Source organism: Macaca mulatta, chromosome 1 (genome assembly GCF_049350105.2).
Source record: "Macaca mulatta isolate MMU2019108-1 chromosome 1, T2T-MMU8v2.0, whole genome shotgun sequence".
Classification (NCBI taxonomy): Eukaryota; Metazoa; Chordata; class Mammalia; order Primates; family Cercopithecidae; genus Macaca; species Macaca mulatta.
The window spans coordinates 201465878-201481379 of record NC_133406.1 but is presented as its reverse complement, the minus strand read 5'-3'; the positions used below and the strand labels follow the sequence as shown (position 1 = coordinate 201481379).

The 15502-nt window shown below is 38.6% G+C and overlaps 1 protein-coding gene across 8 annotated transcripts in view; it reads left to right on the top strand.

The window, feature by feature from the left end:
* Window positions 1–15502, top strand: part of MACF1 (microtubule actin crosslinking factor 1) — a 384222-nt gene that overhangs the window by 206334 nt on the left and 162386 nt on the right. For all 8 annotated transcript variants that reach the window (XM_077962816.1, XM_077962815.1, XM_077962806.1 and 5 more), the window contains 10 exons: window positions 2962–3140; window positions 3840–3978; window positions 4665–4858; window positions 5893–6055; window positions 7393–7476; window positions 10277–10384; window positions 10579–10677; window positions 12026–12178; window positions 12479–12567; window positions 15032–15167. In XM_077962816.1, the coding sequence (XP_077818942.1) occupies window positions 2962–3140; window positions 3840–3978; window positions 4665–4858; window positions 5893–6055; window positions 7393–7476; window positions 10277–10384; window positions 10579–10677; window positions 12026–12178; window positions 12479–12567; window positions 15032–15167 (1344 nt within the window). The remainder of the gene's footprint in view (window positions 1–2961; window positions 3141–3839; window positions 3979–4664; window positions 4859–5892; window positions 6056–7392; window positions 7477–10276; window positions 10385–10578; window positions 10678–12025; window positions 12179–12478; window positions 12568–15031; window positions 15168–15502) is intronic.

Sequence of the window (15502 nt, the reverse complement as noted above, 5' to 3'; positions counted from 1 at the left end):
CACCAGGAAATTAACATTGATACAGGTCGGGCGTGGTGGCTCATGTCTGTAATCCTAGCACTTTGGGAGGCTGATGTGGGCGGATTGCATGAGACCAGGAGTTGGAGACCAGCCTGGCCAACATGGCAAAACCCCATCTCCACTAAAACTACAAAAAGTAGCCAGGCGTGGTGGCAAGTGCCTGTAATCCCAGCTATTCAAGTGGCTGAGGTATGAGAATCACTTGAACCCGGGAGGTGGAGGTTACAGTGAGCCAAGATCACACCATTGCCCTCCAGCCTGGGTGACAGAGCAAAACTCTGTCTCAAACAGACAAACAAACAAACAAACAAACATTGATATAATACTGCTATCCAAGCTCACACACCATTAAAATTTCATCAGTTGATCAAATAATGACCTTTATATCCTCATACCATCCATCCCTGGCAACCCCAAGAAGGAAGGTCCAGGATTCAGTCCAGTATTACATATTGCATTTGGTTGCTGTGTATCTTCAGATTTCTTCAACTTGAAACAGTTTCTCAACTTTCCATCATCTTTCATGACCTTAACTTTTTTTATGAGTGTAGGTCATTTATATTGTAGAATAAATGTAGAATATTTTGTCCTTCTGTTTGTGGTTATCTGAGGCTTCTTCCTGATTAGTGTTAGGTCTTACAATTTTGGCAGGAATCCTACAGAAGTAATACTGTGTCCTTGGTACATTAGTGTGTCATATAAGGATGCATGTGACATTACTGGTGATGTTAACTTTGATCTCTGGTTCCTATTTTCCCTTTGTAATTACTAAGTATCTTATGGGGAGGTACTGGAGACTATGTAAATATCCTATTTTTCATCAAATTTTCACCAACTAGTTTTAACATCCATTGTTAATTCATGACTGAATCAATTATTAGTATCATAGTTGCCAAAAACTGCTTTTCTAATTCTGTCATTCCTTTTACATAAAAAACATTTATGTTCTATGGAAAAAGAAAAACCAACCTTCTTTCCTTTTCTGTAGTTTGTCTTCCTTCCTTCCCTCCCTCCCTTTTTTTTCTTCCCTCCTTCCCTTGCTTTCTTCTTTCATTATTTATTTATGTCAATATATACTCATGGATTCTTATTTTATCCAGTGGTGTGTAATTTGTTACTGTCATTGTTTTCATTGTTTTGATGCTCAAAATTTCCCAAAGTTAGCCAATGGAAGCCCCTTCAAGCTGGCTTTTTTGTCCTTTTAACATGTACCCATCATTTTTTGAGTTATTTCTTTCTTTCTCTTTTTTTAGATAGAGATGAGTCTCACTATATTACCCAGGCTGGTCTCCAACTCCTGGCTTCCAGCAGTCCTCCTGCCTTAGCCTCCCAAAAGTGCTGGGATTACAGGCATGGGCCACGATGCCCAACGAAGTTCTTTCTTTTTGACAAAATAAGATCTTCCAGGTTCATCTTGCTTTTTCCAGTCTCAACCCTGGAAATCAGCTGTTTCTCCAAGGAGTTCTGATTCTTTTGGGCAGAGAATATTATTTAGAAGCTAAGATCTGGGTGCCGAATGTACTCATTGTTGTGGGACTATTATTGCTTATAGGCCCACTTAGCAGACAGAGCTAGAAAACATAGGCCGGGTGTGGTGGCTCACACCTATAATCCCAGCAGTTTGGGAGGCCAAGGCAGGTGGATCACCTGAGGTCAGGAGTTGGAGACCAGCCTGGCCAACATGGTAAAACCCCCATCTCTACCAATAATACAAAAATTAGCTGGGCATGGTGGCACGTGCCTATAATCCTAGCTACTTGGGAGGCTGAGGCAGGAGGATCGCTTGTACTCAGGAGATGGAGGTTGCAGTGATCTGAGATCGTGCCCTTGCAGTCCAGCCTAACAAGGTGAAACTCTGTCTCAAGAAAAAAAAAGAAACATATATTTACAAATATATATATGCATATACACACACGTACACACATGTGTTACATATACACACATATACATGTGTGTAAGTTTACAGATATAAATATAGGTCAGTATATTTATTGATCTCTCAATTTCTCTCTCTCTCTCACACACACGAACACACACACACACGAATTCGTATGTATTTGTCTCTATCCAGTTCCCAACCCCATAGCACAGGGATTATTCTAGCCTCTTTCCATATTTTTAACCCCCTTCCCCAAGTCTGAAAAACCTGCTTTATGTTATCCACAATGTATTTACTTATTGTTCAATCCTAGCATTTACTAATAGTAGTTTCAGAATTGTTAACTCACTGCAATAAACAAACCTACCAAAGTAGAGTTTAACATTTATTTATAGTTCCTTTTGTCTTTAACCTAAAGGTATATCTATAGTTCGAATACTATGTTTGGAAATTACTTGCGTGTGTTCATACCCCTTCTTCCCTTTCAGTGTGATTATGTTATTTATCTGAAATACAGTTAGGCTTATATATTTCTGTTGTGTTCCATTTGAGAGCCACCCCTCAATTTTCCTTATTTATTTCTTTATAAGAATGTAAAACATTAACATGGTTCTAAAAGTCAAATCTATACAAAAAGAAGTGTATTGCCCTCTAGCTAGTCCTTTTATCCCATTTGCCTTCATTTGATCCTTTCAATTCCATTCTTTTCATCTCATTAGTTTCTGGCTATCCTTTCTGTCTGTCCGTTTGCATAAACATATATACATATATTTTCTCATTTTCCCTTCTTTTATATACAAAATATAACATGCTATACTGTTGACTTTGCTTCTTCTACTTAAAAATATATGCTAAAACCACTTAATTCCCAGAAATCTTTCTCATTTCATTTACAGCTGAATAATTCCCCATCATATGGCTGTTTCATAGTTTATTCAACCAGCCTCCTGTATATGGGCATTTAGGTGGTTTCCAATATTTAGCTATTACAAATAAGGACTTCTTTCTACCTTTTTTGTTCAATTCTCTCTCCCTCTTTATGTGTGTCTTGTTCCTGGCAGCACACCCAGGAGGATTTACAGCAACTGAGGTCAGACTTGGATGCAGTTTCTATGAAATGTGACAGCTTTCTCCATCAGTCTCCATCTAGTTCAAGTGTCCCAACTCTGCGCTCAGAACTGAATCTTCTGGTGGAGAAGATGGACCATGTCTATGGTCTCTCTACTGTATATCTGAATAAGTGAGTGAGCTGAGGTTTTGGGCCCAAGGGCAATATTTTCCATTGGGATAAGAAAGAGAAAGGCTTAGAGTGTTTCATGAATAATGGAGAGAGATTATAGATCCTGAAGAGCATGTACTGATAATGAGAGGTCTTGGCTTTAGTTCCTGGTAACATTAAGTAGGTTCATTTGGACTGCAGTGTAGAAGTGCCAGTGATATGGATGGGGAATTAATTTGCAATGTTACGACTATGATTTACTTCACTTCTGTTTGATTAAATATTTCTGAAAATAATACTTAATGGAATGAAGAGAAAGGAAGAGAAACTAAAGAATAAAACGAAAAGTTTTTAGTTGAACTAGGTATTAGACTTTGCAGGTCTTCCCTTTTCCCACCCATCTCTACCCATGACTTTGAAGAGTAGCACATCTTAAACTCTTCATAGTGTAAAATGGGTTTCTGGCTTCATGCCTTTCCTCCATGAGTCCACCACGTGTATGCATGTTCCAGTGCCACTTAGAACTTTATTTTGAATTGGCTTAAATTGGCAGCATAAAAACCATGTTTACTTGTTTTCAGAAAACCCTGTCAATATCTAAAAATGGTGGCATTGATTTTGGTCATTTTGTTTTATGAACCTCTCTATAGCACTCCAGGTACATAACCCTGGCTCCTAAAATTCATGTGTTAATGAAGGAATGTGTATTTGTCCCCATAGGTTAAAGACAGTTGATGTTATAGTACGTAGCATACAGGATGCCGAACTCTTGGTCAAAGGTTATGAGATTAAGCTGAGTCAAGAAGAAGCAGTACTGGCAGATCTCTCAGCTCTGGAGGCCCATCGGTCGACATTACGGGTGAGTTGCTCTGAGTTTCTTAGGAGGCCGACTTAACATATTCGTCGCTTTGGGTTAGCAGAGAAATGCAGTTTTGGATGGCATGACACTGATTTAAATTAGCATTTGAATAAGGCAGAATGCCATATTAAACATATTTTAATATGTATTCAAAGAAGAAGGGACTGAGAAGTATGTCTAGCTAGAAAGGCAAGAGAAAGGACTATGTTTTTCGATTTATTTTTTCCCTTTTCACCTGAATAAAATCATGGCTTAATTGGATACAGTCAATGGTTGTGCCCTAAGTTTATAAATCACTTAGCTGTTATCTAATTTGATTCTCACAAGTCACTCTGTGAGGTGGACAAGAAGAGATTTTTATTTCCATTTACAGATGAGAAAACCAAAACTTAGTCTGGCTAAATGACTTATCTTGGTTTCATATGTTATAAGTGGGGAAGCCAGGTTTCAAACACAAGTACTATGCACATTTCTCTATAGAGTACTGTCTGTCCTTGACATCCCAGTGTGTATCAGGAAAGCAGAGACCATGACATGTGGAGGCAGTCCTGCCACAAACGTTCCAGGGCACAATCACAGATACAATGTGGAATTAGCTGTAGACCGTGTCCTTGTTTCCTGCCTTAGACTGACTCCTTTTTAGCACGGAAAATATACAGCCTGTTTCTGTACTTATGTTTCCATAGCACTGGTTTAGTGATGTGAAGGACAAGAATTCAGTGTTTTCAGTCCTGGATGAGGAAATTGACAAGGCCAAGGCAGTGGCAGAGCAGATGAGTCGTCTGACGCCAGAGCGAAACCTGGATTTGGAGCGCTATCAGGAAAAAGGCTCCCAGCTGCAGGAGCGTTGGCACCGAGTCATTGCCCAACTCGAGATTCGGTGAGTGGTGGCCCCACCTTTTTCTCCTATCAGAGTTCAGGGACTAGGTTTTAAACAAAAACAGAGTTATATCTGTACGTTTATATTTAAAGGTAGAAATGTATAGGGAGAGGTGGAAATTTAAAAACCACATAAATTCTGGACAAGATAAGTGATAGAAAAGTGAGACCCGCAATCCCAAAGCAGATGTAATGCCTCTCCTGTGTCCCAGGTCTTTTCTAGTTAAGACGTTGATGTCAGTGGCTTACTGGAATGTAGACTTGAAAGGTCACTTCTCAAGGACAAAACCTATACTCTAGTTCTTGTTTTATTAGCTTTGTATCCAAATATGAGCCATTTTTTCATGATGGAGCTTTACAGAATTTCTTGCTTTCATCTCATTTGCTAATTCAGTAACTTTTCATCTCTGTTACTAGAGGTCCTGCTTCTAATGACAGATATAAATAGGAAGGATAGAAACTGCACCTTTTGGAGGCTAAGCTGGTTAGGGAAATTTGTAGGGAGAGGAGCTTAACAGCTCATGTAAGTTTTCATTCTAATTGGAGTATTATCACAAAGCTGGTTAGACTAAGAGAAGTCTAACCAGGAAGTAACAGGAAATAATGACTATTTTTCACTTCTCTCCCCTCTCTGCCCTGAGAAATTATAGTGATTCACAAATCATAGCTGTGCTATACTGACAGATACTCTGTCATCAGGGAATAGAACTGTACAGCCAATACTACCTTATTGGTCACCCCGGTAATTCTTGGCAACGTAGGTGAAAAACTTGACAAGGATTATTGTGGGATGCTAGACCACAAGGCAGCATCCAGGGCTAGCAGGTCACGACTGGTTCTACTCACTTTTTCGACCATAGGGTGCTGATACATGCATAGGTCTCACTCAGCCTTACATCGCTGTTCCCCAAAGATAAAGATGGATCATTTGTGGTCAAGCCCAACTGGACACATGGGTTAAAGAGGGAATTACCTCATTTACCTTACTGTATTTGTACCAAGGTATCTGATAGCAGTTTCCCTTTGTTCTTCTAGCCAATCTGAACTAGAAAGTATCCAGGAAGTTCTGGGAGATTACCGAGCCTGCCATGGAACTCTCATCAAGTGGATTGAGGAAACCACTGCCCAGCAGGAAATGATGAAGCCAGGCCAGGCAGAGGATAGCAGAGTGCTTTCGGAGCAGCTCAGCCAGCAGACAGTGAGTGTGGTATTAGCTCTGGAGGGAAGAGTTAGAAATTTAAATTTTGTTTATCATAAAAGAAAATGATGTACTAGCAATTAAAGCTTCCTCCAAATGGAAGATATTCCAAGTTCCCTTTTCTTAGCGTGGTTTGAACAGGATGGTCCCAAGATACTGGCTTTGCATTTAGACTAGAGAACCTGTCAGGTACCTTCAGGTACCTTCAGTTCTGAGTTTCTGTAACTGTATTGAAACCACTAGATGGACAGATTAAAATTGTCTTTATTTTGTTTCTTTAGATTACATTTTATTTTACTAGGATTAGATATGGGGTTTTGAAAACCAAGGGAAAATTCTAAGTAGATGAAAATGATTCTTTTTTTTTTTTTTTGAAAATGATTCATTTTAAGCATTTTTGTTGTTGGCATTTTGTTTTGTTTTGTTTAGGATTATGGTTAAGAGTATGAGGCCGGGCGCGGTGGCTCACACCTGTAATCCCAGCACTTTGGGAGGCCAAAGTGGGCGGATCACAGGGTCAGGAGATAGAGACCATCCTGACTAACACGGTGAAACCCCATCTCTACTAAAAATACAAAAAATTAGCCGGGTGTGGTTCTGTAGTCCCAGCTACTCAGGAGACTGAGGCAGGAGAATGGCGTGAACCCAGGAGGCGGAGCTTGCAGTGAGCTGAGATCATGCCGCTGCACTCTAGCCTGGGCAACAGAGTGAGACTCCATCTCAAAAAAAGTATGAGATCTGGAGTTGTATTGCCTGGATTCCAATCCTGGCTCACTTATCTGCTATAAGCCTTTGAGGAAGTTATTTAGCCTCGCAGTGTTCTACTTCCTTATCAATAAAATGGACATAGTTTGTTATTTATTTAACCTTATGAGATTATTGTTGCTAGGATTAACTGAAGTGATACATATAAAATACTTAGAATAGTAGTTCTCAAAGTGTGGACCCCAGACTAGCAGCATCCGTATCACCTGGGGACGTGTTAGGAATGCAGGTTCTTGGATCCAGCACAGTGGCTCCTTCCTGTAATTGCAGCACTGTGGGAGGCTGAGGCAGGGGGATCACTTGAGGAAAGGAGTTTGAGACCAGCCTGGTTAAGAAAGTGAGAACTTGTCTCTACAAAAGATTAAAAAGACAAAAAAGTACAAATTTGTGAACCCAAACCCACTGAACCAGAAACTCTGGAGGTGAGGCCTCACGGTATGTGTTTTAACCACTCTTTCCAGCAATTCTGATGCAGCTAAGGTTTGAAAACTACTGCTTTAGAACATAGTAAATATTCAGCTGTTTCAATGGTGGTAATGGCAATGATAATGTTGTGATATTTTGCTTCCTAGGCTCTATTTGCAGAAATTGAGAGAAATCAGACAAAACTGGATCAATGTCAAAAATTTTCCCAGCAGTACTCTACTATTGTAAAGGTAACTTTACCACATCCCAAAAAGAACATGAATCATCACCAGCTCAGGAAAACCTACATCTTCACTGTAGGTTCTATTTCTGGACAAATTAAGCAGAGTTCTTATGCTAGAAGCTGGCCTGATCCTTCAGTTAAGCAGATATATATTTCCTGCAACCCTATGTTTGGGGTTGCTTGGAGAAGTAGTAGATGTTGGCTGCCATTTGAGGAATCTCCATTTGCATGACGTAGGCCATTTAAACTTAACATGGCAAAAACAGAATGTTTGAGTTTTATTCTTAAATATGCTTCTTACTTGTCTTTCCTATCTCGGAAATAGTATTGCCATTTTTTTGTAGTTGCTGAGGCAAAAAACCCAGGAGTCATCCTAAACTCTCGTCTTTGCCTTAAGCTTTATATTCTCCGTTGGCTCTGTCTTCAGGCATGTCCCAAATCTGACTACCTGTCATTATCTCCCCCTATATTTCCCTAGTTCACATTCCAGTGAAGAATCTTGTACTGAAGACTACTACAGTACCCTCTGAGCTGGTCTCTTGCTTCTGCTCTGGCCCCCACAGGCTATTTTCCCACACAGTAGCCAAAATCGCCTTTTTAGAACATATTGCATGTCACTGAATCTTAGACTCCATTGATTACAAGCTACACTATAATTTTCTACATGCCAAAAAGAGGAAAAAAGAAGAAACTCTGCCAATTATGTAACATGCCATTGATTCTAAGATATATTCCAATTTGAAAGACTAAAATGTGGAGAAAATGTGTACCTTAGAATAGATAAAATATGGTAAATAAGATCATGTCAATAAAAGTCATAATAAAATTCTAAATCCTTACATGGTTTGTAAGGCCGTGAATAATTTAGCTCTCCCCTATTTCTCTTAGAACATCTTTAAAGAAAAATAACTTGAGACCAGGTGTGGTGGCTTATACCTGTAATCCCAGCACTTTAGGAGGCCAAGGCAAGAGGGTTCTTGATTCCAGAAGTTTGAGACCAGCCTGGGCAACACATCAAGATCCCATCATTACAAAAAATTTTTTAAATTAGCTGGGTGTAGTGGTGTGCACCTGTAGTCCCAGCTCCTCAAGAGGCTGAGGTGGGAGGATCACTTGAGCCTGGGACATTGAGGCTATTGAGCCATGATTGTGTCACTGCACTCCAACTTGGGCAACTCTGTCTCCAAAAAAAAGAAAAAAATAACTTGAGATTATTGTATATTTATTTGTTTATTCTGTGACTCTTACTAGAATATAAGTTCCAAGGGAGCAAAGTTTTTCCTGACTTGTTTCTCAGTATGTGTGTATAGCACTCAAAACAATGGCAAGTACATAGAAGATGCTTAACAAATACTTTTGAATGAAGGCATTCCTTTAGTTAATAACAGAACACTCACTGTAAGAAAGAGTTGAGTTCAAACTCTTCACCATTTTCCAGGCTTACTTTGAGTATGCACTTAGCATATGTTTCTGTTACTATATCTATAAAATGAGAACAATAATACCTCACTGAGTGATTGCAAAGATTAAATGAGATAATATATACATAGGACCATGCCTCAAACTTAAAGTGCACTCAGCAAGTGGTAGCAATTGCTTTGATTATAATTATTTTAATGTTGCTACTACTATTTTTTATGGATTCCTTTACAAATTCATTCCTTGTTTTCCTTGTATCAGAGTTTTTTTAAGTAGACAGCAGAAGGACGTTTTAGGCAAAGGAACTGCATAATCCCAGGCAGAGAAGAATGAAAATACTTGATTATAGAGGAAATAGAGAGTATTCTGGTATAGCTAGAAGGCATAATAAGGAACAGTGACTATGGAAAATGAGAGGTGAGATTGGGGCCAACCCATGACAGGCCTTGTTTCATTGTTTTGGCTTTGTCTTCTATTCTTGCTTCTCAAAGTGTTATCTTTGAACCAGTAGCATCAGTATCGCCTGGGAGCTTATTAGAAATGTAGAATCTCAGACCTGCTGAATCAGATTGTGCATTTTAATAAGATCCCCATATAATTTATATGCATGTTGGTGTTTGAAAAGCTCTATTCTAGATCACTGAAAGCTTTTTAAGGAGAAGAATGATGTGGTCATCTTTGGGTTTTAGAAAAAGTATTCTGGTGGAACAATAGAGAATAGATTGAGATGAGACTAGAAGCAGTGAAAGTACATAAGAGGCTACTGCACTCATAAGGCTACTTCATGTGAGAGAAGAAGCAAGTAGACTAGGGCAGAACTTGCAGGGTTGCAGAGGAAGTGGCAGAATAATATGGTAAAATGACAACACTGGTTTAGGGATTAGAAAACTAAGATTCTAATCTTGACTCTGTTACTTACCCACTTAGTTAATTAGGGAAATTCACATCCCATCTCTGGGTTTCACTTTCCCCACAGATGAGATGAAAGGGTTGGTCAGACTGCAACTAAGGGGTCAGCAAACTATGACCCACAGGCCAAATCTTGTCCCCACACCTGTTTTTGTATGGCCAATGAGAAAAGGTTGAAAAGAAAATCAAAAGAATAATATTTTATGATGTGAAAATTATATGAACTTCAGTTTTCAGTGTTCATAAGTAAAGTTTTATTCTAACAACCACACTCTTTCATCTATATATTGCCTATGGCTGCTTTCACATATATAGTATGGCCTGATATTTTCTGCCTGGCCTTTTACAGGAAAAGTTTGCTAACCTCCAGCCTGAGTGGTCACCAAAATGCTTCTAGCAATAAAAAGCTATGATTTATTACATGATGTATGTGAATTATAAAACCCTGAGTAACTGTAGTGAAATTCATCCTTTCCTAGGACTATGAATTGCAACTGATGACATACAAGGCCTTTGTGGAATCGCAGCAGAAATCCCCTGGCAAGCGCCGTCGCATGCTTTCCTCTTCAGATGCCATCACTCAAGAGGTGAGAGGGTGGCGGAAGGAAATACACCACTGCCTTCCCTTAAGGAAAGATTCATTTGCCTGGGCCTTATATTTTGATTTAGGGCTCACTTTTCTGGTGAACATGTGACTCCATGAACATTTCCTCTTATTTTCAACTATTTACATTTCATTTTCTGGCAGATGATTTATTTAAATTGTTCTTTTGAACCACAGTTCATGGACTTAAGGACTCGCTACACAGCATTGGTGACTTTAACAACTCAGCACGTGAAATACATCAGTGATGCACTCCGGCGTCTGGAGGAGGAGGAGGTGAGGACAATTGGGTCCAATATTATCTTGAAAGTGCAGTAAAACAGCTTAGCCAGCATGGTGGTGTGTGCCTGTAGTCTCTGGTACCCAGGAGGCTGAGGTGGGAAGATCACTTGAGCCTAGGAGTTTGAGTCCAGTCTGTGTGACATAGGGAAATCCCCTCTCTACAAAAAATATTTCAAAATTATCTGGGCATGGTGGCACATGCCTGTGGTCCCAGTTACTTGGGAGGCTGAGGTGGAAGGATCACTTGGGCCTGGGAAATTGAGGCTGTAGTGACCCATGATTGTGCCACTGCACTCCATCCGGGGCAATAGGCTGTCTCAAAAAAAAAGCCCAAAATATCGCATGTACCCCATAAATATATACACCAACTATGTACCCACAAAAATTAAAAAATTTTTTTAAACCAGCAAAAAATTATATATGTTATATATGTAATATATATTATACAATTAAATTGTTATATAATTTTTGAGAGACAAGGAAGTTAGAATACTATGTACAATTATGATTTCATTAAAAACAAAACTACATGTTTTTATAGACAAAACTAATAAATAGACAAAACTATTAAATAGACAAAACTATTATGTCTTTGTATACTACAAAGACATAATAAGGCATAGAAAGAAGTTTATAGGCATTTATACCAAATCTCTGTGGAAATAAGATTAAATAAGATTTAAATCTTTTTAATTTAAAGATTTAAAGATTTAAAGATTTAAATAAGATTTAAATCTTTATTAAAATAAAGATTAAATAAGATTAAATTACATAATTGTGTGTTTTAGACTTGTTTGAATTTATTGTAATAAGCATGTCATCTTTTTGTAATTATAAAAATCTTCTGTCTTTGTAAAATAAGTTTCTGCATATTCAGTCTCTCTTATAAAAGAAAAACTGTTAAAACATTAACCATACCATCTTTTGCTTTTTAAATTAGCAAGACTTTCTTTATATCCATACCTACATAATATAATCTCAGTAGGCTTCAGCCTCTTCTCTTCTTACAGATCCACCTGTAAACCTAAGAATTATGAAAATGAGTAAGATGCTATATGTGAAGAGATTTTTTAAAAAATCATTAAGTAATTATTGAGTGCCTATTATATTTGTTTGTATTTTTCAGAATGGTATTAAACCTAGGTATAACAAATTCAGCTCACAAACACCTGTGAGCAATACTGTAGCCTGGCTAAATTATACTTGGGGTTATTTTCACAGCCTGCTTATTTAGGTAACTTTTGTATCTGTTTTTAGGAAGACTTCATTTAAGAAAATCTGAAGTCATGCCAACCTAATAAAAGACATTGCTAGAATATTGATTTTCTATTTCCTATTCTAGAAAGTGGTAGAAGAGGAGAAACAAGAACATGTGGAGAAGGTTAAAGAACTTTTGGGCTGGGTGTCTACTCTAGCGAGGAATACACAAGGAAAAGCTACCTCATCCCAGACCAAAGAATCAACAGACATTGAAAAAGCTATTTTGGAACAGCAGGTGAGAGGAAGGTCCATCTCTGTTTATCTGGGTAGAATAATACATGTTAATGCATTAGGTGGAATAGTAGAAGTCACGTGTGGGCCATTCCAGAAGTGATTGCTACCTAAGTAAATGTTAACTTAAAGAAATTTAAGAAGCCATCTTGTTTGTTCTTGTACCTTTTTATCAGCTGTAGCTCGTTGGTGATAATTTGACCTAAGCTGCATGTTTTCTGTAGGATTAAAACAATTTTTAAAATAAATTCTGACTGTTATTTCTTGGGTTTTGAAGCCTTTTCTCTTTATTTCTACCATGTAGGTTCTGGCAGAAGAGCTGACAACAAAGAAAGAACAAGTCTCTGAAGCTATTAAAACATCACAGATCTTCTTGGCCAAGCATGGTCATAAGTGAGTATTAAATGAGAGATTATGGCACATCTGGTCTATCAGGCTAAAACTTATGGCTGTAATGAGATTTCAGACTGGAGAATTCAGGGCAGCAAGAGTCAGATTATGGGGGACCCTGTAGTTCATACTGAAGAGTTTGCATTTAATTTGTTGGCTAGGGGAAGAGATTTTAAACATGATTGTGTTTTGCTTTTAAAAGTTGCTAGAACAGTTATATAAAGAAAGGACATGTAGTGAGAATAGAGGCTGAGAGGCCTGTTAAGAGGCTGTTCTGATAATGTAGGCAAGAAATGATGAGGAATGGAAATGAAGAGACTAATATTCAAGAGATGTTAAGGATAATGAATCTATGGGTTTGGTTACACTTAAAAATTATCACATAAAGTGACAGAGATTTGAATTATCGGCGTATTAGAAAGCATGAGGGTAGATTACTCCAAAGGGTTTTTCGGGGCTTCTCAGCCTGTTGAGGAAGCCTCAGAGAAGGAAAAGGAAAATATGAGTGATAACTCAGAACCCAAGAAAGAACAGAGTTCCAAAAAGGAGAGAAGTTCAGAAGTCAAGAAAAGTTGAATAATATCTGTACATTTGGCAAGTTAGAAGTCTCTGGTGCCTCTGGTGACAAGTTGTGGCATGAGGTCAGATTTAGTATGGTGAGGAGCACATTGGAGGCAAGCAAGGTGAAACAGAACTGCTCTTTGAAGAAGCCAGGACATAGGAGAGGAAAAATGTAATAGAATCAATATTTAAAAATGGAGTATATGATCAAGAAGGTTTTGTTTTCTTAAAAGCTACAATGGAATTAACTGTTTTGGAGTAAGTCTAAGGACAAAAGGAAGGAAATAATTAGAGAAAGGTCCCAGTGGACATGCAAGAGGATGAAACTCATTGATCATTAGAAAGTACAACCTTAAACAGGAAATTGAGGCCACTTTTTTTCTGAGGTGGAGATGAGGGAAAGGAGATTAAGAAAGGTATGGATAGAGGTAAATTTGTTAGGACTGAAGCCAGAAAGTAGGAGAATTAGTGCCCAGTGGTCTGTATGTTCTCTTTGAAATAGGCAGAAAGGTTTGTTGAAAGGATGGTGTCCAGGAGAAAGGAAGAAGAACTTGGCTGGGAATTTACAAGAGGATTGTCAGGAAATATTGTGGCCCAATTGAGATTGGAAACCAGTTGGCTCTCTCTATGTGGTTGTGGAATTTTTTTTTTCCTCTAACTGGATTTACCTAGCAGCCTTAGTGTAGGAGCAGAAGAGACTGATGGTTTGATTGATTGGGGGTTGGACATTTATCAGGTTAGTCAGTGGAGAGTGCAAGGATAATGGTAGGGAACTGATTAAGAATGTGGATTGTGGGGTCTGGCCTCTGAAGAAAAGAAACTTAATAGAGAAGACTGATAGAATAAGAGGAAATAGAGGTGTTAAGGAAGGCTTAGGACATATCCATGAGTTGATGATAGTTCCCATTTGAATCAACAGAGTTCATTCTCAGGAACATAATGTGGAATGAAAAAAGAAAGTTGCAGGATTCATCAGATTCAAGAGGTGGTTACCTTTGGGAAGAAAGGGAAAGGAATGGACTCGTTGACAAATATACAGTGGGCTTTAATTATATCTGTAATGTCTTATTTCTTAGAAAAGGGGGGGTCTAAAGCCGCCAGGTGCGGTGGCTCGTGCCTATAATCCCAGTGATTTGGGAGGCTGAGGCAGGAGAATCACCTGAGTTCAGGAGTTTGAGACCAGCCTGGCCAACATGGTGAAACCCTGTCTCTACTAAAATTACAAAAATTAGCTCAGTGTGGTGGCAGGCACCTGTAATCCCAGCTACTCGGGAGGCTGAGGCAGGGGAATCACTTGAACCCAGGAAGTGGAGGTTGCAGTAAGCCAAGATTGCACCACTGCACTTCAACCTGGGCGACAGAGTGAGACTTCATCTCAAAAAAAAAAAAAAGAAAAAGAAAAAGAAAAGGGCCTAAAGCGCATATGTAAAATAGTAAATCGTGAAGTGAAAGCTGGGTAGCTAGATAACAGGTAAATGAGAATTTGTTATATTCTTCTGCCTGTTTAAATATTTTATTTTAAAAAGAAAATAGGTATAGAAGGAGTAAAGAAAGATAAAACTGGAAGGTAGAGTTATAATCATATAGTGGATTATTGAAGTCTAAGATTTCAGAAGCAGAATAATTTCAGATGATAGAAGGGTCTAAATTTGACGTTTGTAGGTGGGGCTAAAGTGGAGATGAGGTCATTTGAACTACAAGCATGGGGTGGACATAGCACTGACATCACCAAGAACCATGACTTGATCTGAGATAGACAGAAAAACTGAGTGAAATGCCAGAGTCTCCCATGAATATGGAAGAAGATCATCCATCCAAGATGAAGAAGTAGTAATTTTGAAGCAATGGAGCAGAGTTTGGGGATTTTTTTTTTTCCCTAAAAAAACTTTAATGCTTCATCTTCCAGGCTCTCAGAAAAAGAGAAGAAACAAATATCTGAGCAATTGAATGCCCTAAACCAGGCTTACCATGACCTTTGTGATGGTTCTGCAAATCAGCTTCAGCAGCTTCAGAGCCAGTTGGCTCACCAGACAGAACAAAAGGTACTTTTAGTTTTCATCTCCAAATATTGGGTGGATACCTTTTGAATGGTATGAAAGCAGCTTTGCTGATTCAGAGTCATGATCACTAGCTTTCCATGACCAATGTGACTTAATTTTTAACCTCACCTTAGCAGCCATGTGTCTTGTGTTTCCTTACTGGGGTTCCATGATGTGTTGGTCAGTCAAAAGCACTAGAAGACACAGCTGACCCTTTAGACCTGGTTCACCTTTTTTGTCTTATGCCATTTTGTGGCAGACAGCAGTTGAGGAGAACATAAATTCTGTATTGTATATGATCACAGGGCAGTAAGATACTCCCTTGTGGCATTGTCACA